This window comes from Amborella trichopoda, chromosome 8 (genome assembly GCF_054954075.1).
Source record: "Amborella trichopoda isolate Santa Cruz 75 chromosome 8, AtrichopodaSantaCruz75HAP2 v2.0, whole genome shotgun sequence".
In the NCBI taxonomy this organism is placed as follows: Eukaryota; Viridiplantae; Streptophyta; class Magnoliopsida; order Amborellales; family Amborellaceae; genus Amborella; species Amborella trichopoda.
The window spans coordinates 38067538-38089327 of record NC_142343.1 but is presented as its reverse complement, the minus strand read 5'-3'; the positions used below and the strand labels follow the sequence as shown (position 1 = coordinate 38089327).

General features: G+C 37.0%; 1 protein-coding gene across 28 annotated transcripts in view; it reads left to right on the top strand.

The window, feature by feature from the left end:
• Positions 1 to 21790, top strand: part of ESP4 (HEAT repeat-containing protein) — a 46360-nt gene that overhangs the window by 19249 nt on the left and 5321 nt on the right. Inside the window, exons 1-17 of one of the 28 annotated variants that reach the window (XR_016060771.1) lie at positions 3505 to 3654; positions 4978 to 5058; positions 5148 to 5259; positions 5383 to 5551; positions 6696 to 6804; positions 8542 to 8670; positions 8923 to 9498; positions 9890 to 10468; positions 11010 to 11078; positions 15732 to 15848; positions 15939 to 16181; positions 19219 to 19266; positions 19355 to 19495; positions 20515 to 20688; positions 20852 to 20914; positions 21389 to 21492; positions 21625 to 21708. Coding sequence is in view for 11 of the 28 variants with exons in the window: in XM_006843503.4 (XP_006843566.3) it covers positions 4978 to 5058; positions 5148 to 5259; positions 5383 to 5551; positions 6696 to 6870; positions 8542 to 8670; positions 8923 to 9498; positions 9890 to 10468; positions 11010 to 11078; positions 15732 to 15848; positions 15939 to 16181; positions 19219 to 19266; positions 19355 to 19495; positions 20515 to 20688; positions 20852 to 20914; positions 21385 to 21492; positions 21625 to 21708 (2868 nt within the window). In the remaining 17 variants the exon portion in view is untranslated. Of the gene's footprint in view, positions 1 to 3504; positions 3655 to 4977; positions 5059 to 5147; positions 5260 to 5382; positions 5552 to 6695; positions 6871 to 8541; positions 8671 to 8922; positions 9499 to 9889; positions 10469 to 11009; positions 11079 to 11580; positions 13666 to 13839; positions 15849 to 15933; positions 16182 to 19218; positions 19267 to 19354; positions 19496 to 20514; positions 20689 to 20851; positions 20915 to 21384; positions 21493 to 21624; positions 21709 to 21790 lie in introns of those variants that run through there. The other 27 variants (XR_016060785.1, XM_088873822.1, XM_088873823.1 and 24 more) reach the window with 27 other exon arrangements.

Genomic DNA, 21790 nt, shown 5'->3' with positions numbered 1-21790 from the left:
AAATGAGTCTTCAATAAAAAATAGAATCTGGTAAGGCTTTTTCATAAAAAGCCTTATATATGGAAATTTGTTTCATGTGGGTTGGATCACATTTCTACATAATAGAATTATTGTTTCTTAAGATATATATATATATATATGGAGAATTCATCCTATAGGACCCTCCCCCACCCATGTATGTAGGACCCTATAGGATCACCATTAAATTTGACACGGATTTATAGAAAAGTCAAGTCCCACACTCATGTGATAACTTTTCTAGACATCCGTGCTAACTTTAATGGTGATCCTTTGGGGTCCTACACACATGGGTGGGGGAGGGTTCTATAGGATCATTATTTATATATATATATGGAAGAGACTACAAAACGCCTATGGGCGAAAATGAACTCGGCCGGCATGGATTAAAAGATTGCCACGGACATAACATGTCCGTGGTGGTATTTTTTCACGCAAAAAAATATGGGCACCCGCCATAGCTCTCATAGATCCATGGCGTTTTTTAAGGCAAACCGCCACGGACATAGCATGTCTATGGAGTTATTTTTTTGCGCAAAACAATATGGGCACTTACCACAGTTCTCGTTGGTTCGTGGCGGTTTTTAAAGCAAATCCGCCGCTGCAAAACACTATTCAATTTCACCTATAGGCGTTTTTAAGAGTTTTGTTATATATATATATATATATATATATATATAACCTTATGAACTTGATTTTAATGAACAAAGAATCCCTACAAAATCAAGGCCTATTCAAATGAATAGCAAACTTTTGGAAATCTGCAAAGCAGAGATACAAGATTAGCTTAATAGGGAGCTTATTGGAAAAAGCTACTCTCTTTGGAGCTGCTCAGTTTTCTATGTTGAGAAAGCCACTGGAATGGAAAGAGGAGCTCCCAGATTAGTTATTAATTGTAAGCCTTTGAACAAGGCTCTAAGATGGATCAGATATCCAATTCCAAACAAAAAAGATCTTTTTGATAGATTGGTTGATATTTGCATATTGTCAAAATTTGATTTAGAATTTGGATATTGGCAAATTCAGATTGCTGAGAAAGATAGATGTAAAACGGCTTTTACTGTTCCCTCTGGACACTACGAATGGAATGCAATACTGTTTGGATTAAAAATTCTCCTTATGAATTTCAGAATATCATGAATGATATTTTTAACCCCTATACCAAATTTATGATCGTTTATATTGAGAGGAAATAATTATAGATAATGTAGAAAAACAAATACAGAACTGGAACATCCCTAAGGTCCCAGCTCATGATGTTTACAAAAAGGGAACTTTTGATTTTAAAAGTGATTTTTCAATTAAAACAATTGAAAGAACAAATTTTGTCATGGAAACTTAGGATAGTTTCGAACTCCTATCTGATAGAATGATAGAAGAACTTCAAAGAAAAAATTTCAATCATTTGCATATTGGGTTGGTCCAAGTGGCGATCAAACCCTTGACCAGAATTGGGTTAAACAACTCTGTTTTACTTTGCCTTAGAGATAATAGACATAAGCGGTTCACTGATTTTCTGTTGGGAATTGTTGAATCAAGTTTATGCAATGGCCCTATTTATTTCAATTGTTTTCCAAACTTTTATGTGGCCTTTTCAGACCAAACCTTTTAAAGGTTTTAACTTTAAACCTAAAAATCCAAGGGTCCGGGATCCCTAAACCTTGATTTTGTTTATAGAATCTGTTACAAGGTTATGAATACCTTATGCCCTAATGCTAGGCAAATGGACACTAAAGGCGAAACTGTATTTTTTTCTGACAAACGTCGAAAAGTCTAATCTTGTGATACCTAAAACGATATCTTGGAGGCAGATTACTTTACAAGAAAGGTGGTCTCTCTATTCTGAAACTCAGCCAAGAGTTTTTGTAAACAAAGAACCTGAACAAATTGTTAAGTATCCTGATGGTGAGATTGAAATACAATTTCCATCATCCAGAAAGATGAGGCTAAATATAGCTAATCCTCCTCCTAGGGTACCTTCTAGGGTCTCTACCTCATTTGTTCCTCAAACTGAGAATTTTTGCAAGGCCGGCAGGAGGCAAAAAAAACAACCAATGGACATAGTTCCAAGCCCAAGTAAAAATTTGACAACTTCAGCTAGATCACCAAATGCCTTAATAGGAAGGCAAAATAAAGAGATTGAAATATCTTATCGACAATCCCCCCCCCATCCTCCCCCCAAAGACTTATAGCCCAATTCAAAGTCCTAATAGGACACCTTTTGTGGATACTGCATATATACCTCTAATGGTTATAGAGGATGATCACAGGGTATAGCCCCTACTGAGATAGCAGCACTATATTTAATAAACCATATGCATCCAAATAAGGGAGAAAGATGCAGAGAATATTACGAAGCCTTCTTGATGGAACCATGATCAGTAACTATAGTTCATAACTATAGAAATAATAGAAATAATGATTCTCAAATTGCTTTTTCAAAGCTCCTAATACATAAGATTATCTCTTATAGAGATTGGGGTCTTGATCTTTTGAAACCAAGGATTCTCAATACAAAAGGTTTTAAAGTCAAAACTTATCATTACTTTGAATATATCAAAGCTTGGGATGGAATTTTTGCTTAGCAGAATCTTAAAAATGCTCATTGTTTGTATATCCAGTTTAAACTTAATGCATTTACTGAATTCCCAAATTGGTTCAAAAATTGGTTTTCTCTGTGGGGATCATGTACAAAAATCCTCCCTGATGAGTTACAAATTTTGTAGAAAAAATTCGTTGACTTTAATAGGCATTTTCCTAAAAGAAATTATCACATATATTTTATGGCTTTATATCAAGTTCCTTGGATCCTAAAATGGTTGTACCAAATTACCGAGGACAATGATGATAGTTGGGATTATATCCCTGAACTTCATAGACAAATTTCGGTGAAATGGTGGGATAATTATAAAAGCACTTCTTTAAAACCAGAGAATCTCGAGCTTAAAATAGTTTCATCCCCTCAAAATCATGAAAATTCTCAAATTGAGCTTATGGATTACGTAGTAATGATGCAACAACCAAATCCTAAGCTATCCAAGGCAGAACTTAAGATAAAACTACTGATGGCACTGGAAGAAGAAGAGAACGATAGTATGTCAACACCAGCAAACGAAGAAGATGAAGACGACGACTATAGCCCCCTAAATGGGGATGGCTGTGCGGGAATCAACTTTTCTCCTAAAAAACAAAAATAAAGTGGCTAAGAATTGTGCTTTAAGAAAAGCACCTACTTTATTAAAGCAAGGGATGGTACTACTCCAACCTTATCCAGGAAACGTGTCCCAAAGGAATCTAATTTCATTTGAAGATACTGTAGCAATAATTGTACAAGTTACTGTAGCAACCTCTTCTTCCACTGTTCAAGATTCTCCACCAACTTACTGTGCGGACTTACAAGGATTTGAAGTCCCATTGACATACTATTATGGATTTGAGGGTTTGAAATCCGGTATCCTAGTCTATAAAGGCAGGCCTCACCTCAAAAGTAGGCAGTTCGAGCTTAGCCTAGAGATGGTAGTTTGAGTTTTTCTCTGAGTGTGTTTTCTCTTCTCTCTCTCTCTCTCTATATATATATATCTGGTGGTGTGTCCATTTCCTTCTCTACAGTCTGCCTCCAGAAGGCGCTTGTGCTATGTAAGTGTGTATTAAGTTTGTGTTTGTTTATGTATGAAGCTTATGTTTGCTTTATATGAATTTTATATGTAGTTTGTGCCAAGTTTGTATTTGTTTATGTAGGAAGCGTATGTTTGCTTTAAGAATTTTCTATGTAGTTTGTGCCACCCGCATTACTTATTTGCTTTAGGTCAATTTTTTATTATCCAATCTTCGGTATCCAGCACTATCCCATTTCAAGTGGTCCATCTAAAAACAATTGAAACTACTGGTCCAAATGTTTTATTTATAGGATTATTGTTTCTGATTTTCAAAATTTATTTATTTATTCATATTCATGATCTCCATGTTACATATTACATGTCCTTAAAAGTTAAGTCCACAAATCCATCTCAAAAATAGATTCTTAAGAGGCGCGTCATTTCTACATGGACTCATAGAAACCGGGTCATATATATATATATATATATATATATATATATATAAATATAAAGAAGACGAACTCCAAGTGTTCGATGCGAGGTCTCTCTCTTTCTCACACATACAGACCCATATGCTCTCTCTCTCTCTGTCTACATGTAAGAAAAAAGAAAAAAGGTGACCTCCAAGTGTTTGATGTGAGGCCCTTCTCTCTCTCTCATTCATGGACCCATATGCTCTCTCTCTCTACATATAAGAAGAGGACAAAGAAGAAAGCCTCCGAGTGTTCAATGTGAGGGCTATCCCTCTCTCTCTTTTTCCGTGTTCACTGCAGACCTTTCTCTCTTAGACACACAACACACAAAAACCCATATGTTCTCTCTACATAAAAGAAGACGAAGAAGATGTGTTTGATGTGAGGCCCCTCTCTCTCTCAGATTCAAATGCTCTCCCTCTCTCTACATATAAGAAGTCGAAAAAGGAGACGAACTTCGAGTGGGCGATGAGAGACCTCTCCCTCTCTCTCACAAACCCATATGCTCTCTCTCTACATATAAAAAAAGAAAAATAAAAGAAAAAAAGGAAGACTGACCTCCAAATGTTCGATGTGAGGCATCACACATGCAGACCCCTTTGCTCTCTCTCTAAATATAACAACCATCACCACCCTTCTGCCCCCCCTCCCCCCTCCCAACACACACACACACACACACAAAAAACGAGAAATAAACCAACCCGCACCCCCGCCACTTTAGTGGTTCCCAAGTACCTGGGTATCAACCTAGGCAGCCAATATGCATTGTACAACATTGCAGCTTTCTTTGCTTCTCTACGTCTTTGTTTTCTTCACTTGTAATTATATGTTGGTTTCTGTGGTCTTTATAACATGGCAATGATATGTCCTATGTTGCCATTATACTTCAGGCTTTACCTGACAGTCTTCGTGAATCATCATGGACTTGCATGTTAAACTTCAAGGAAGCAGTATACCCAGTTGCATTTCAGGTACACATGGACTTTCCAATTTTAGTACTTCTCAGTTCATATTGAGCGATACTCTGCTTCACCTGATAAGTTTCATAAAACATGGCAAGTCTGGAAGTGAGGGAGTGAGATCACTAGCAGTGAGGTTTGTTGAAGCGACAATTCTCCTTTTCACACCTGATCCTAATGCGTCCTCACGACCTGTGCCTCCTGAAGGTGGTGGTAAGAATGTATCAGTTTTTGCAATTCCAATTTACTGTGCTTGCAATTTTCCTATTGTTGAGCAAAATATGACTATTGTGTGGTTTACCAGAAAACTGAATAGGATGGTTTGGTATATGGCAGGAAAATCGGAAGGTTTCAGTATATCGTGGATACAGGGAGGTCTTCCTCTGCTTGCAGCCGCAGATTTGGCATTAGAAGCTAGCAAAAACTTGGGGATGTTGTTGGATTTGCTTCGGTCTCCATCTGTAAGGGGACTCCCTTACTCAGTTATTTTTGTCCTAATAAATAGGTGCGCACTTCTCTGTCCTTCTTCTATATTGATTTATTTTAGTCTTTCCATGTGATCAGTGTACGAAAGATCGAAACGGATCGGTCTAAGCATCCAATGGAGGGAAGCTCTAGATATATTAACGCATGATGTGCCCACCTCAAATAATGTGCTCAATTTTCTCTATAATCTTTTCTGCAAATATCCTGACTCATGGTGTGGCCTCCTTGTAACATTCAAGGAGTCCCTTTAGCAGTCTGGTGATCTGACATGATTTTCACCAGTCTCTTATCTTGTTATTGTTCTCTTCCCATCCCGCCTTTACCTTATCCATTGCCCTCTCTCTCTCTCTCTCTCTCTCTCTCTCTCTCTCTCTCTCTTAGTCTCTTTCTCCTGTGGTATATGTAACACTCCGAACTCTTCTGTCAACCCAGCAGGGTGACAAGTCTCAAAAATATTTTTAATCCCAGAGGACAAAATTTATAAACATAGCTGTGATCAAGTTTAAGCTTGAGGTTACCCTCAATCAGATCAATATCTTTGTCTTGAAACCGCTGACAAGCAATATCCCAAGAAATGATATCTGGATGTAACCATTCCCCAAAATTTGCCATAGAGGGTCATTCTTCAAAGATTTTATGATTTCTCTCTTTTGAGAGTGTCCAGAGAACCGAGGCTTACATATTGGGTTGCTTGTCAGAATTTAATTACTTCTGAAGAAAAATTTTCATCTTATTTCTTCATTGCTTCTTTGTTGTGCAAATATGAACTGATGCTCAAGTTTAAACAAGTAGCTCTTTCAATCACCCTCAAAGAAAGTACTCGCAGCATTAAAACACAAAAAATTACTGAAATGAAAAATCTTACAAACACATGCAAAAACCATAACCATAGGGAGGACTTGCTTACCTCTATGCATTAGTGCTGTGCATTTTTTTTTATGTATTTGCATCCATTTGTTCTCTGCTCCTACGACTTTGTTGTTATTTTCTGGTACTGGAAATTGGACTTGGCATGCCATTGCAATAAGTAATGTGTTATTTCTTTATTTTTGCCAAGGTGTTCGTTATCCCCTTCAATTGCTCATGTTTAGGAGTTTCTATGCATCTCTTTCTTAAATGTTCTTTAGCAGTATGATTTTAATTTTTGTGATGGTTTTCTCCAGTCTTTCAACAATAGCAAGGAAGAGGCCAGCATTTTTTGGACGCATTTTGCCTGTTTTGCTTGTTTTGGATCCTTCAACGGTGGTTATAAAAGGAGCACTGGTTTCTAATGTACGTCATGCACTAAAAAATGCATTCCTTGCATGTTTAAAGTGTACCCATCCTGGTGCTGCACCGGTATTAGTCCTTTCCTTTTAGATGTTTCAATTGTTTAATTGTTAGAGTTTTATGCTTGTTTTTATCTTTTGGCTTATGCTCTTTGTCATATTTTATAAATATAGAGTTGGTTGCTATTTATTATTGTATTTTTATTGATAAAACGAGGTACTATTATCTTTTATTTTTTCTGTACTATTATCTTTTATTTTTCTTATTTCCTTGTATGCAATGAAGTCTATGGAAGTTACTGTTATAGGTCATGAATGCTCCATTATTTTGGTTTTTGTTGTCATATTTCTTTTGGAATGTGTCATTGCTTATGCATGTCGCTTCACTGCATCATTTTTATGGGCGATTTCGTCCTTTCTTCCTCATTGGATGTAGCTTGCAGCCTTCTCCATTTTAGTTAAGGCAGTTTGTTCTTATTCTTTCTGATGATTATTGCTTCATAAAAGGAGCATTGGATTATTCAATCAAGTTGTGCAAAAAGGCTGAGAAATAGGGGCACACATATAGATGAGGTCAAACCAAGAGTAGAAAACTTCCTTGTGGCAGGTACTTCCTACTGGTACATGGTCTAGCTAGAACAACAACCTCTGTGTTCAAGGATTGAAGGACCTCGTTGAAGGAATTGTCAATGCAAATGAGAGTTTGACCCCATTCCAAATATGTTTGCCCTTCTCGAATATTGCCACATATCCTGGACTACTTCTCAATTATAAAGAGTCATCTTCCATGACCTAGGAGCAAAAAGAGCAACCAGAAGGCCACTATTTAGCTGTAAAGGTTGCACCAGCTTCAACAACTATAGAATCATCCTATCTGATAGTTCGCAAGAATGTTAAATAAACTGCCTGGGAATTATTCCTAGAGATGCTGCGAACTATTGGAAAAAGGACCTGAGTTCTGAAGGAGCTCCCATTGAAATTGAGTTTCAATAACCTTATAGAGGGGCTTCCCATATGGCAATGAACTTAAAATAAGAACTGTCATCACAAACCTCAGTTTTCCAGTTGAATATGAAACTTCGCTTGAAAATTCTAAATTCCTGGAGGTTTCGGTCTTAGGATATCACTGCATCGTGAACTCTCTCTTGCTTTCTCCCCACACACACATACACACGCACACTTGCACATGAAATAGATTGTGTGTGTGTGTGTGTGTGTGTGTGTGTTCACATGCTCGTTATGCTGGCTTGTTCTTATATCCATACTTAAATGGATTGGGAAATTTTGGTGCCTGTCCTTCGGACTGGATCCTTATATCCAAGAACAGTTTGCTCTTTATCAAAAAACTTTATTGAAAGCTATTCACAATCAAGTTGGTGTGGCCATTATCTTCTTTTTTTCTTTTTAAAAATAGAGCATGGTTATTATCAATGCCTGTGAGAGCTGCATGTTCCATGGCGTTGAATTTTCTTGTTGATAATTGAAAAAGATTCAGTTAGTAGGCAGCACAAACAAACTTCCTTGGTATTTATGGACGTTTTTGGCCATGCTTCCCCTACAAGCTTGTCCTTTTTTTATTGAAAGGCAAGGTAAAAGACAATACTGAAAATCTCTTATACAAATTTTCAGAAGTAGATGCAATGCTGTACTTGTGTCATCGTTAAATTCAAAAACAAAATTTCCTTAATTAGAAACTATATTTGAATATGGTTTTCATGATTTCACTTGCTAATACTTTCAGTGGCGGGATCGACTGGTCAATGCGTTGAAATCACTGAATGCTGGAGATTCATCCGAACGTGCCCTTGGTCAATTTGACAATGTACCAGGAAACCTTAACCATCAGACTGGAGATCCACATGCTCCAAAGGTAGTTCTTTTCTTTGGTTTATGCATGAAAACTTTATATTTTGATATGATGGTTTTGAGATGACTGATGGAGAGTGTGAGACCTACCTTTGGGGTCATGTCATGTTCTGGTGGGTCCCACTCTCTCTTTATCACATGTCATTTCAAAGGATGGTCAGAAACCAATGGAAAATGGTTTTTCCTTAGTCCATGGTTTTAAGTATAATGGCCCTGCATGTTATTGCAAGCACTTAAAATGTGGATCATTTTGTAGGATGGGACCCTCTCAATGCACGTATCTGATGCTACACCCATAGATGCAGGAAGAAAGAGATCGGTAGCAGAAGATGCTGGAGACCTGGCTCATGGCGATGATATCTCTGGAAAACGAGTCAGACATGTTGCTCTTGTCTCTCAAGAGTCACCTATGCAGGTTATTCAGCCAAGTCCTGAGAAATCACAAGAAAGTTCTCCTCTTAATATGGCTCAATCTTCAACTGGGGATGGAGAGTCTGGCCCTGTTCAGCAACTAGTTGCTATGCTTGGTGCTTTGGTGGCCCAAGGCGAGAGCGCTGTTAATTCTCTTGAGGTTCTTATTACAAGCATTTCTTCAGACCTACTAGCTGAAGTTGTAATATATAACATGCGTTTTCTTCCATCTACTCGTCCCAGTCCAGAGAGTGGAGAGGAGGAGACACTCACCTCATGTAATATTTCCTTCCTTATCAGCAATGCCTCTGCAGAAATAAAGCAATTATCCGGTACCGAACATACAATGTCATTGTTGAGTGCATTACCTCAAATAGCCTCTCTTTTAGATATGAAGCCTCTGCCATCTTCAAGTAGTGCTGTAAGTCATTATTATTTTTTGTTTCATCTTGAATTTGTACTTCTGGTATTTTATACTTTTGGCTTGTGGTTTAACTTTTTTAGGTCTCCGTTTTATCTATTAGCTGGTTCTATGGATCCTTTAAAGAATAAGAAAGTGGTTTCATTTGTTGCAGCCTGCTACTGATAGGCGGAGGATTTTGTATTTTCTGTTTTCTTGTTCATTTTGTTTTACCTTTGGAACCCCTTTTTGTATTTAAGGACCCTGAGTTTGTGTTGCCATATTGTATAGTTAATACAAGAACTTTATACTACAAGAATATAGTGAACCTTCTCCCAGAAAGAAAAGACAAGTGCTTCAATGTATTTTTTGGCTTTGTGTAAGGGGTTTGTGCTTACTCTGGGAACTGCAGGACTTGACTGAAGAAAGGAAGCCACCAATCCCGATGGATTTGTCCATACCTGCTTCAAACACTAGCACTACAGATGTAGCTGTATTACCAAGAGATGCTCCAGCATCTTCTATTGTGCCAATCTCTGATGAAGAAGTTAACCAATTGGCTGTACTCGAGACAATTGAAGTTGGGGCTTTGCAGACTGGAATTCCTGGCCTAGATGATGTTCCATCCGTTGAAGAATTGAAAGAAGCCTTAGATAGCTCACTTTCTTCTTCTGTGGACTTGGTCTCAGGGAGTTCGGCAAAGCAAGAATCCTCATCTGATCACATGTCATATGATAAGTCTGAAGCATTAAGTCCAAGGGCATCTAGTGGAGATATGAGCTGGGCATCTTCAACCGCTTCAGCACCCATTGTCTTGCCAAGCTCATATTTACTCCAGAAGGTGCCACCTCTAGTTGTTGCCTTGACTGATGAACAAAAAGATCACATACAGAAATTGGCATATGTGCGTATCATTGAGGCGTACAAACAAATCGCCATAGCTGGAGGATTGAATGTTCGCTTTTCCTTGCTAGCTTATTTTGGTGGTGAGGTAATGATTCATATCATCCTCCCATTTTTCTTGGTTTAATTAACAGCAAACACCCAACTTCAATTCCGTGTGTGTGTGTGTGTGTACACGTGTCCACGTGTATACGTGCGCACGTGCGTGCGTGCACACGTGCATGCATGCACACATGCATGTGTGCATGTGTGTGGGCTATTCATTTCCTCCCTTCTCCAGAGTGCTGAACTCATAAACACTACAAAGGCATTTTTAAGTAATGTGGCCCCCAATTAATGCTTATGCTAGGAATGTTAGCTAATGATACCCTTGGCTGCGAATGCAATCCTTGATACGAGGTCAACACAGCCTTACTTTTATGCTAAAAATGATTTACAAAGCTTGTGTTATGCTTTAATTTACTCAAATAGACTATCTTCAATTTTTTTTTTTTGTGTACTGGGCCTCTCTATTATTGTATCTATTTTTTATTTTGCTGTAGTTCTGTTAGTATGTCATTTATTTTCTCGAAGATAAATTGCATCCTTCTATAATGTTTACTGATTTGTTGATTTTTGTTACTTTGTAGTGTCCCTTGGAGTTTGACTCGCTGGGGCTTTTGCAAAGGCATATATTGGCCGATTATTTAAATCATGAGGTTGGTAAAAATGCTTTATTTAGCTTCTTGCTTTACATGCACAGAATTACATGATTGTATTGTATGTTTTAGAAATATTAAAATGCATATATTCGAATATAAATTCATAGTACTCTGTAAATAGTAAACTCTTCTAAAGCAGGAGAAATTAAATTCGTTAATATTGCCCATTTTATTTCTTTGTTGAACATCTGGGGTTCAATGTATGGCATTGATTAGTACTTTTATTTTATTTTTGTTTTTATTTATTTTCGTAGTTTAAGGTGCTTTACTATTTTTTCTGTTGGAGTATTATTGCCAATTATAGAGATTCATAGGATGCATTATCTTTAGTGGAGAAATGGGTTTGCATTTGTGGAGGGTGTATGGGATAGGGTGCAATGTAGTTATTGTGGCTCGAAATGAATGGGGAAATTAGCAGAAACACATGAACTAACGAAAAAGTGTGGTGACGCTATGTAACCTTTCAGTTCCTGAGGTTTTTATGGAAGATTTTTGTCAGGAGTTAGATACCAGAGGGCAAACCGTGGAAGTAAGAAAACATGTGGAGGAAGATATAGCTGTGTAAAGATAACGAGGACTGCTCGTTCGACAATGATATATTTCAGAGTAACTTGAATTGTTGGAGCTCTAGGGCATGTGAAGAGCGTTTACTTGCATGTGTTGGATCTTTTTAAAGTGCTTCACTTATTGCACTCTTGACTTCTCAGCTTGAGATTTAGGGGGACTACTTCAGAAGCTGGTTAGTATTAGAGAGAGATAAGGTTGGGTAAATGGGCCCATTGTTGCTGATAGGCCCTCAACAAAAGACGCTTACGAGTATTGTGGGGCTGGATATGAGAAAGAGACTTTAGAGCCATTACTCTATGGTTTTAGATGATGCCGCTACCAATGTATACTACTCTCCTATGTCCAATATTAGATGTATCTAAGACCTGTATGAGGCCTTTGAGTGTTTATGACGTATGAGGATCTGAGGTAGACAAGGAGGTCAGGATTTGGTATTGTTTGTTGCATAGTTGTCGGGAGCGGGAGCTGGCTCTGGTCCGCAGAACTGTGGATTGTTAGAAGCTCCTTGTGGTTGGGATCATTGTCTGTACGATCCTATATCAAGGGATTGCGATCCTTGTCACAGGGAAGCATGATTTCATGAGGAAGGCATCACAATAGTATGTTTTAAGGGATCGAGAATGATGCGTGGGTTCATAGTACCATTGGGCACAAACCTGAATTAGTGCATATGAATCAGTGCCAAATAAAGAAAACATCATATGCACACGTGAGAACCGTGGTTCAAACCTGCTGGGAATGAGGATCACAATATAGGGATCCGCGTTCCATCCAAGATCCCTAGCTGGAATCGCGGGATTGAGGTTCCAGAGCGAGTCCGTGACTTTCCTACGAGGTTCCAGCAACTATGGCTTGTTGCGTACTTCAGGGCGCTATGTTTGAAGAATGGATGCACTTTGATGCGTGATGGTTGAAATATTAACAGGTAAATGTGGACTAGCTTTTTGCTCGAGGAACGATCTGTCTCAATTTTATTGATGCAGTGGAATTCTAAGGAAGAATTCTTGCTTCTTGGTTGAAGTTATGTATATAGAATTTCAAGAGGTGGGAGAATACAGTAACGAATTATCAGCTAGTATTTGCTTCAGAGAAAGCTTGTAGTTTCTGATTCTTGGTTGCTGTGTGCTTCCCATTTCGTTGATTTCATTTTAGACGACTTGGCAGGCGTCCTAATATAAATTCTTTTATTGGGAATGCATGACAAATTGTGTGATTTATCTATAATCATGAATGGACTCTTACCTTTGATTAGGAAGCACAGGAGAGGGAGAGTTACTGTATCATGAATGGACTCTTACATTTGCATCATCTTTATCTATCATTACCTAGAACACTGATGTGCTACTTGGTCTACACAAAATGTTCCCATCAGATATTGATCAGGTGCCATATTAGACCCTCATGTATGCTCTGGAAATTGATGCTTGAAGGGATATGGTCGTCTTATGGAGGTATACCTGAAATGAATCCAACGCCCAAGCGGACACCCTAGCTAAGGATGGAGCTCTCATTATTTCTACCTGATTTTTTGGACTCACAGTTGTTTCGCTGTTTTGTTTGTTACCTGTAATTTTGTTTACTCTATTGGGTCTCCCCAATTTTTTGTATAGGGCTACCGGTCTTGGGAAAGCCTGTTTTTTGGACTAGAACCCCCGTCTTGTGGGTGGTATCTACTCCCGCCCTGCACTCACTCTCTATAAATACAACAGTTAACAGTTCCCAAAAAAAAAAAAGGTTCTCATCAGATAGGTGTAATTCATCATAACTTGCAATGAGCTTTGACGTTCAAACGTTACCCAGAGCACTGAGGTCAAAAAAGTTACAAAAGAAATTGTTACAAGTTCAAGATGGTGATGAAGGGTGTTGAATCAGAAGAAAAGCCCACAACATTATAGTTATATGAAGCCATGGGCTTTGCAAACAAGCCATTAAAGATGGAACACAGATTCCAGAGAAAGGATTTGAAAGACTCTTGCCACGTTGGACAGCTCCACTGGGATATTCATGTCACACATAGGTATGTTAACTAGTTTATTTCTTTAGTTGAGAACTTTCTCAATCTATTGATAAATATTTATATTTTTTAAGCATTAATTCATCATTTTTGATGTTACTTTTTAGCAAATTATTTGTGTTATTGACGATAGAATTTTAATCCGCTTGTTTTATACATAATTTTGGTCTTTTGCAGGTTATTCTTAAATGCTGCACCTTTTTGTGAGAGTTTTTCAGCCATGCCACGGATATTATAATTGTTGTAAAATTCCATTTCAAGGAGGGAACAAAGTGTGATGGGACTTTCTATTAATTTCAAGATACATTTGATGCAACTCCTTGTCAAGTACCCATTGACATTAATTTTTTTGGTAGATGTAACCGACGATTTTTACATAAATATAGCAATCAATTCTAGAAAGAAAACCGACCGATGTAACCTTGCGCATTTCTGAAGTGTTAAAGCTTGGCCATCACTTAGCAGAATTTTATTTATAAAAAGACTAAGTATTGTCTTCAATTTCAGCGAAATGTGGGAGCTTCACTGAATCCGTTTCCTGAAGTTGCAAAGGATGGTTGTGAAAGTTTTATGTGAGATGTACCCCGCTTCAGGTTGTGATCAAATTGCAGGGCATTCTTACTCAGAAACAGCTATCCACAACAAAACTGAAGAAGTTATTTTTTACTAGTACAATCTAAGACTAATAGCTCAGTTTTGTAAGACCACAAGAAATTACAGTCCAACTTGGGTTATTTGTCTTTTGAGGAGCTGTTAGTGGATTGCTTAGTCAACTGCCCTTTCTTTATAATCAGAGGAATTGCGAGGATTCACAGGTTTGGATTACATATGATCGTGGAGGTAGCAATATTTCCATTAGACAGCCTTGGAGCCTGTAATGAAAGTGGAAAGAGCAATGGTGGTTATGGTAATGTAAAGGATGGTGTCAGGGATGCGGCTGCTGGATTAACGTTGTAGGATGATGATAGAAGACTCCATCTAGCTAATGGATGCTGGACAGGATGAGGATAAGGTTGATGATAAGGTCTGATCATATTTTACAGTGTAAAACTCCATGGTCAGAGACAATCTATCTGGGTCAGAATCGGTGATTTTGGTGGGTTGGCAGTTAGCACCATCAGAGGCTGAGATGAGGAATATTGCTCGAGTGTTGAGGGACGGGTCCTGGGGGTTCCATCCTTGGACAGTGACTTAATTGGGAATGAGAGGCAAGGATACACCAAGATATATGTGTTCGATGATTTTGTTACTGTATGGAGTATGCATTGGTTATGTCACTGATCTGGGTGTTGCTGTACTTGCACCATTGTAACTTGTAACATCATTTGTAATGGAATCATGGACAAATGCATTTTTGAATGCTCTTAGTCTGTGTTTGGAGTTTCTTCGCTTTCTGTTTTAGAATTCAAAATGTGGGTTAGATTGATGTAAGTGCTTGTTCTATAATTTTCTGATAAATAGTTACTTGTTCTGTGACAGTAATTTCTAAGTGTCATATAGTACTACTAGTGTAAATTATAGTCTAATGGTACGATATTTGTGCAAAGCATTTTTAGAAAGTAATTTATAAGTCAAAATGTCTTGTTTAAAGTGATAATTAAAATGTAAATAAACTGCTCTATTTTTTCATTGGATAAAATACTAATGTATTTCTTCCTTGATTTGGAGCACTTTTTGTTTCCATGTTTTTTCATTTCGACTCAGTTTGGTTTAGTTCCATCCGACGGCCGGTTCTGACATTTAAACTATAATACATACACACAACATATTTGTGCATGTCTTTGTGCCTACAGACGGAGGCTGATGGTGCTTATTCCCTCGATTCCCTTGTGGAAGTGCAACAAAGATGAAGTCTGTACAATCCCTTGATTTGCACAATACAGAGAAATCAAACTGGTGCTGTCCGTTTTTTTTTTCTAAGAAAGAGATGCCAGTTGTGTGCAATAGATTTAGTGAATAGATGGGCTGGCTGGGAAATTCTTCTCCATAAAATGATTCAATGTCTATTTATTCAGTTATTTTCTGAGGAATTGGGTTCTATGCATTCTAAAATTATGTTTGTTTTCCAGGGGCATGAGTTGACTTTGCATGTTCTCTATAGACTATATGGAGAGGCAGAACGTGAGCAGGATTTTGTCTCATCATCATCTGCAAGCTCAACATATGAAATATTCCTTTTGACTGTGGTAAATAGATTTGTCTGCTACTTATTATCTACATCAAATGGTTTGTATAGGATTTTGGCCCAAGCTAATTAACACATTTTGTTAGTCCAGGCTGAAACACTTCGAGACTCTCTTCCCGCTGCCGACAAATCTTTAAGCAGATTGTTTGGTGAAGTTCCTTATCTGCCCAAACAAGCATTAAAGATGCTGGAAAGCTTGTGTTCTCCTGGAAATGGGAAGGATGGGAAGGACTTGCAGGCTGGCGATCGAGTAACACAGGGCCTCAGTGCTGTATGGAGCTTGATATTGTCAAGGCCTCCCATTAGAGATTTGTGCTTGAATATTGCATTACAGGTCACTCTCCTTTCTCATTTATCTATCAACTTTACATTTCTTGATGTTTGCTTTGGTCCATTGACATGAACAGTGATAGAGAGAATGGAGCCCACCAGATTTGGACATGTTCCATTTAGTGCGTCCCTCTCTCTGTCCAACACTGTCCATTTTAATGGATGTTGTTGACCCAATAGATTTTGTTTTCTTTGTAGTCCCTCAGAATTCAGATTTTGGTACTTTCCCTTGGTGTTGGTAATCACTCCTTCGGTGTTCAATGGCTTTTTAAAGAGGGAATCAACAATTGTTTAAGCTAGATGTTTTCCTCAAGCTTTGTTGAAACGTTGTCCAGTTTTTGTGGGATTGCGGTAAATATGGGAAGCCATTAAGGAGGATTGGCTGGTTGTACGATAATTTTGGCAAAGCTAAACCATCAAATGTGAATCAAAATCTTTGTGTTGAGCTGGTTGATTAGACTTTGATGTATTATGCTGATGAATTTGCCGTACTCCACTGATAAATCTAATGTTAAATAATAGAGTGATCCATTTGATAGTGGATGTATTGAAATGGAAGGCATCCTTATTGGTCTTGACCATAGTTAGCAAGTCCAGGAATAACAATATATCGGCAAATAAAAACACTTGTAAAAATACGGATTGCAAAAAAATCTGAGGCAAAAAATCAGGTGAAAAATACAGATCACGAAAAATTAGGTAAGTTAAAGAATCGTGAATAGTTTGGATTTTGCTCACAATATGGAGTGAAAAAATCGGATATGTAAAGAAATGCAAGATAAGATTATGATTTGCAGTTATTGTATGGATACATTGAATTCGTTGAGCAATAATTTTATGTCCTTACCCTAGTATCATTGGGGTAATTTTTGACAAATTTTTGTTTAAATTTTCATTATATACTTCAAACAATGCTTGTTTTACTGCCACAACAAGAAACATATGATGGATTTGTTGGGAGCAAACAATGAAACAACAACAATAGTAAACAAGAGGACTGCATTAACAAATAACAAGCATTGCAACCCAAAGGAATAGAATTACTGTTAGAAGAAAAAAAAAAAGAACTTCAGTACACAACTGTCGTTAATTAAAACATAAAAGCCTGAAATGTGAAAAAGTGGTCCATCCAAAATATTTTGTTGTATGCATTAATGAAATAACAAAAAATTCGAAAAGGAGAAATCAACCAAACTTCTGTATGCAGAAAGAAATAACTAAATACATCACCCAGAATTCCCGAATACCTAAATCTTTAGTTGATTGAATCTCTCTTTCTCTCTCTCTCTCTCTCTCTCTCTCGCACTTGCTCTTTATAATGATGATCTGGGTTAAGAGAAAAAAGGAATTTTCATTGGGATACTTTCCCTTGAATTCTACCTATTATTTTGAGTTATATGGCTGTTCTAGTTTTTTTTTTTTTTAATACACCTTTTTGAAGGTTATATGTTGGTGAAAATTTTGATGAAATTTTTATTAGTTGATTATCTCTAATCCAAAATTCAAAGATATCAAATCAATGAAGAGAATGGAAGTTGAAAATTTTGATGAAATTTTTATTATTTGATTATCTCTAATCCAAAATTCAAAGATATCAAATCAATGAAGAGAATGGAAGTTTCAATAAAGTTATAGGGAATTTTTAAAATATTTTTTGAGAAAAGATAAAATATGATTTATATCAGTTTCATTTAAAAAAAGTGATTTTTTAAAAATCTTTTGAAAATCTTGGAGTTAACAGATTTTGACAAGTTAGGAGATTTTTGGAGAAATCATGTTTTAATCAGAAATTTTCGAAGTATGGTCTTGACATGCTCTGTTGTTGAGAAGAACGTTTGAGGGGGTGTGGCATACCAGATGTGGTAAATGATGCATTGGCAGGAGACTGCTAAAGGTTCAGTAACAAAGGTTTGCGAAGCATGGTCTACTCAGCCTTTGTTTTGCCGATGAGGCAGTAACAAAGGTTCAGTATCGATGTACTCAACCTTTGTTTTGCTGATGAGGCAGTAACAAAGGTTCAGTTGTAGTTAGTGTGTGTTTTGGTTCAGTTTCTTTGAGATTTAGTGGGTTGTTTGTGGGCTTGTCTCTTTAATCTAGTTATCTCTTATATTTTTATACCCTCTTCTACCCACATTTATAATATTGAAATTATTGGCAAATAATCACCCTAAAGAATTCACATTTCTGTGGTACAATCAGTCGACTGTTCTTTTTATTATGGTGTTTATGGTTGGTAGTTGAGCAAATATATGAGTTTGTAGAGTTCATGTATTAAAATGAATCTAGAAAATGATAGGGCATTAAGTTTTTGGCTTACTTAATGATTGGATACTGCCTAAGGAAATAACGAAATATCCTGAATGGACAAGGATTTTGCCAGAAAATAATGTAGCAATCTCAAATTTCCTTCTTAGAATATCAATTTTGATAGTTGTATTTTACCACTCAAAGCACTTCCCATTTTGACCGTTCTTTAGGATTGCTTGCATATCCACCTACATGTATGTCTGAGCTGTAGTGCCTAGGTGCTACTGGTTGTCCTTTTTGAATATAAAATTGCTTGTGGTGGATTTTTGTTTGCCACATAGAGCATTCTTGAGTTACGGTTTGTATTTCATATGCATAAGATCGAAGTCATGGAAATCATTCAGAGGTGTTTGAGACTTATGACTTATGATGCATCTGATCTCTCTCTCTCTCTCTTTCTCCTCTCAATGTCTAATAGGAAACTTGAAATCTTTCAATTTACTTTGAAATTATGTACTATGAGACCATTTATCTTTGTTACAAGGAGGTTACAACTATTTCTAGCCATTAGAGGTCTTGGGTATGTCACGAAGTTCAAAAAATCTTTTTTTGAACTTTTAGTCTAGTTAATGAATGGTCTACTTTTCCTTTACTTTATGCTGGAAGCTTGTTATTATCCTGTAAATTTAAGCCACCATGAATTACAAATATTTCTACTTTGACTATTTTTCTGTTTGTTTCTTACCAACTTCTTGCATTGTGTACTTAAGTTCAGTTGTCATTATTTTTAACAGAGCACAGTCCATCACATGGAAGAAGTACGGATGAAAGCTATACGTTTGGTAATACTTTGTCCTATGGTCCTATGCTATTAAAGTGAGACTACTGTCTTCTCTTATGGTAATATGGTGATCCATGGGCATTGAACAGGTAGCTAATAAGCTCTATCCTCTTTCATTCATTTCGCAAAAGATTGAAAATTTTGCCACAGAAATGCTGCGCTCAGTTGTAAATGGTAATGCTGGTGGGGAAAGCACAAATATTGACAGATCCAACCTTAGTGGAGGACAGGTATTGCTTTCAATACTTGTGGGGTTCTATGCTCCTATCTTCTTCGAGTTTGGTTGGATCTCACCAGTCATTTCTTCTAATTGGGTTTCACTTCCCAGTACCAGATGGCTTGTTGTATCAATGGTGCTTGAATTGGTAAAAATCAAGTTGGAAGGCAAAATGAAAATTGGTATTGTCTTTGTGAGAAGGTGGACATGCATTACTAAGTTGCTACTTTTTTGCAGTGCGAGATACTTGCTTCACTGAAGCAAATTTATGTTCCTTAAATTTCTTAGGAAAGAGGTTCTACATTAGAATGCAAAGGTCTTTACCGAATACCATATCAATATGAAGTGTAGTTTCTTGAGTGAAGCCTTTTTCATTGCGAGAACCAAGATTTGATCGCACTTACGAACACTTTTTTAATATATTTTGTTTCTGGAATATTACCATTGCTTGTTGGAGGGATATTCCTAGTTATTATATAGTTCTGCACCATAACAGAAGATGCACTTTCGGTATTGTGGCCAATGAGTTACATATGAGCTTAGAAAAGAAATAAATAAAGATGTTTTTGCACAATATATGCACTCATAAATTTAGAAGCTAGTCTTAAATCACAAAAGTATATGCCTAGCAGTATCATTAGTAAATTGATTCCACGAATCAATGCAATTCATGCAAGCACACTTTAGTTATATTAAAACCATCTGATGGGAAGCAATTTCCTTTTGGTTAGGAGAACCAGGATGATTGGTTAATTGTCTCACATTGGCCCAAAGTCATTCATGATGGAAATGTGTTTATTACTCTCTGATAATGAACTAAGACATAAACATGAATTCAAGATGGAGATATCTCTGTTTCTTAAAGACAGTCACTATGAGTATGGTAACAATGATTGGAGAAATTTATCAGTACCTTTTTAATTCTCTTTACTTATTTATAATTGCGATGCCGAGGATTTCTTGAAGAGTAAAACATAAGTTTTTACTATCTTAAATAGAAGTGTGTTGTTTATTTTTTCCGAGTCTATACAGATAGACAGTACTGAGGGTGTTCCCAAAGGGGGGCAGCTGCTGAAAGAAGCAGGCTTGGCCACTGCAGATATCTCGTCTAATATCAATGACTCTAGTTCTGCTAAGACTTTATCATCCTCGTCAATCTCAGAGGCACAGAGGTGCATGTCTCTCTTTTTCGCGCTATGCACCAAGGTACTGCCCATTTTATTTGTTGGGTAAATGCTTTAACTGGTTGAATCTTTACCAGCTTGGGCTGTGTGAGTTGCATTGCTGGAATTATATGAGCTTCTTTTTGGTAATCTGGTCTTTATATTTATTAGTTTTATGAACAATGTCTTCCTGTTCATTATTACAGAAGCGTTCTCTGCTTCGAGAAATTTTCCTAAACTATGGAAGTGCACCAGATGCTGTTAAGCAGGTTAGTTTTTCCATGATATGTATCCTTCTATTTATAGCGATGTATCAGAAAGCTTTATGGAGCATCCGACATTCTTTCTTCAGTGATATTTATGAGTTTTCCAGATGCATTGTCTACAGCTCATGTGTGAACTTTAAAAAACAGTCATTATTTTGCTTTGTTTTATATTTTCTTTTGCATTTAGGGTTTTGTCTGTACTCTCTTCATGAGTACAAAACTAAAAATATTTAGTAATAGTCAAATAAAACAAGGGTAATATAGTCATTTTCTCATCGAATGTCAAGCATATTGGGTGCAATTAACACATCCTGGAAATTCAGATGCTAACATAAAAAATGAGAATGTCTAAAACACAATTTTGTTTCTCATACTTTCCCTTATCTATAGCACCTGTGGTGCTTTTTACTGAGAGCTTTTTGTTTCTCTTCTTTCCATGGAAACTCTGGAGTCTTATGGGCTTAATGGTGCAGGCAGTTCATCGCCATATTCCAATTTTAATTCGTACAATAGGCTCGTCTCCTGAATTGCTTTCAATTTTATCAGATCCTCCAACAGGAAGTGAAAGCCTTCTCATGCAGGTATTGACTAATCCTTTTGCTAGCTATCCAAAAGGAAAAGAAAAGATTGTTCCATCTGCTGTGTATTCAAGTTTTGTAGTTTGCTTCTGTGCCTAGGCAGGACTTCATTGATTTGTTATTCCTTCCAACCAGGTTTTGCACACACTGACTGATGGAACAATTCCTTCACCAGATTTAATATATACGGTCAAGCGGTTATATGACTCAAAATTGAAGGTCAACTATGAACTCTAACTTTTAAGATCGCGTTCTTTGGAGGTTTCCTAGTCAAAGAAAGTCCATAGATAGTTCCAACTCT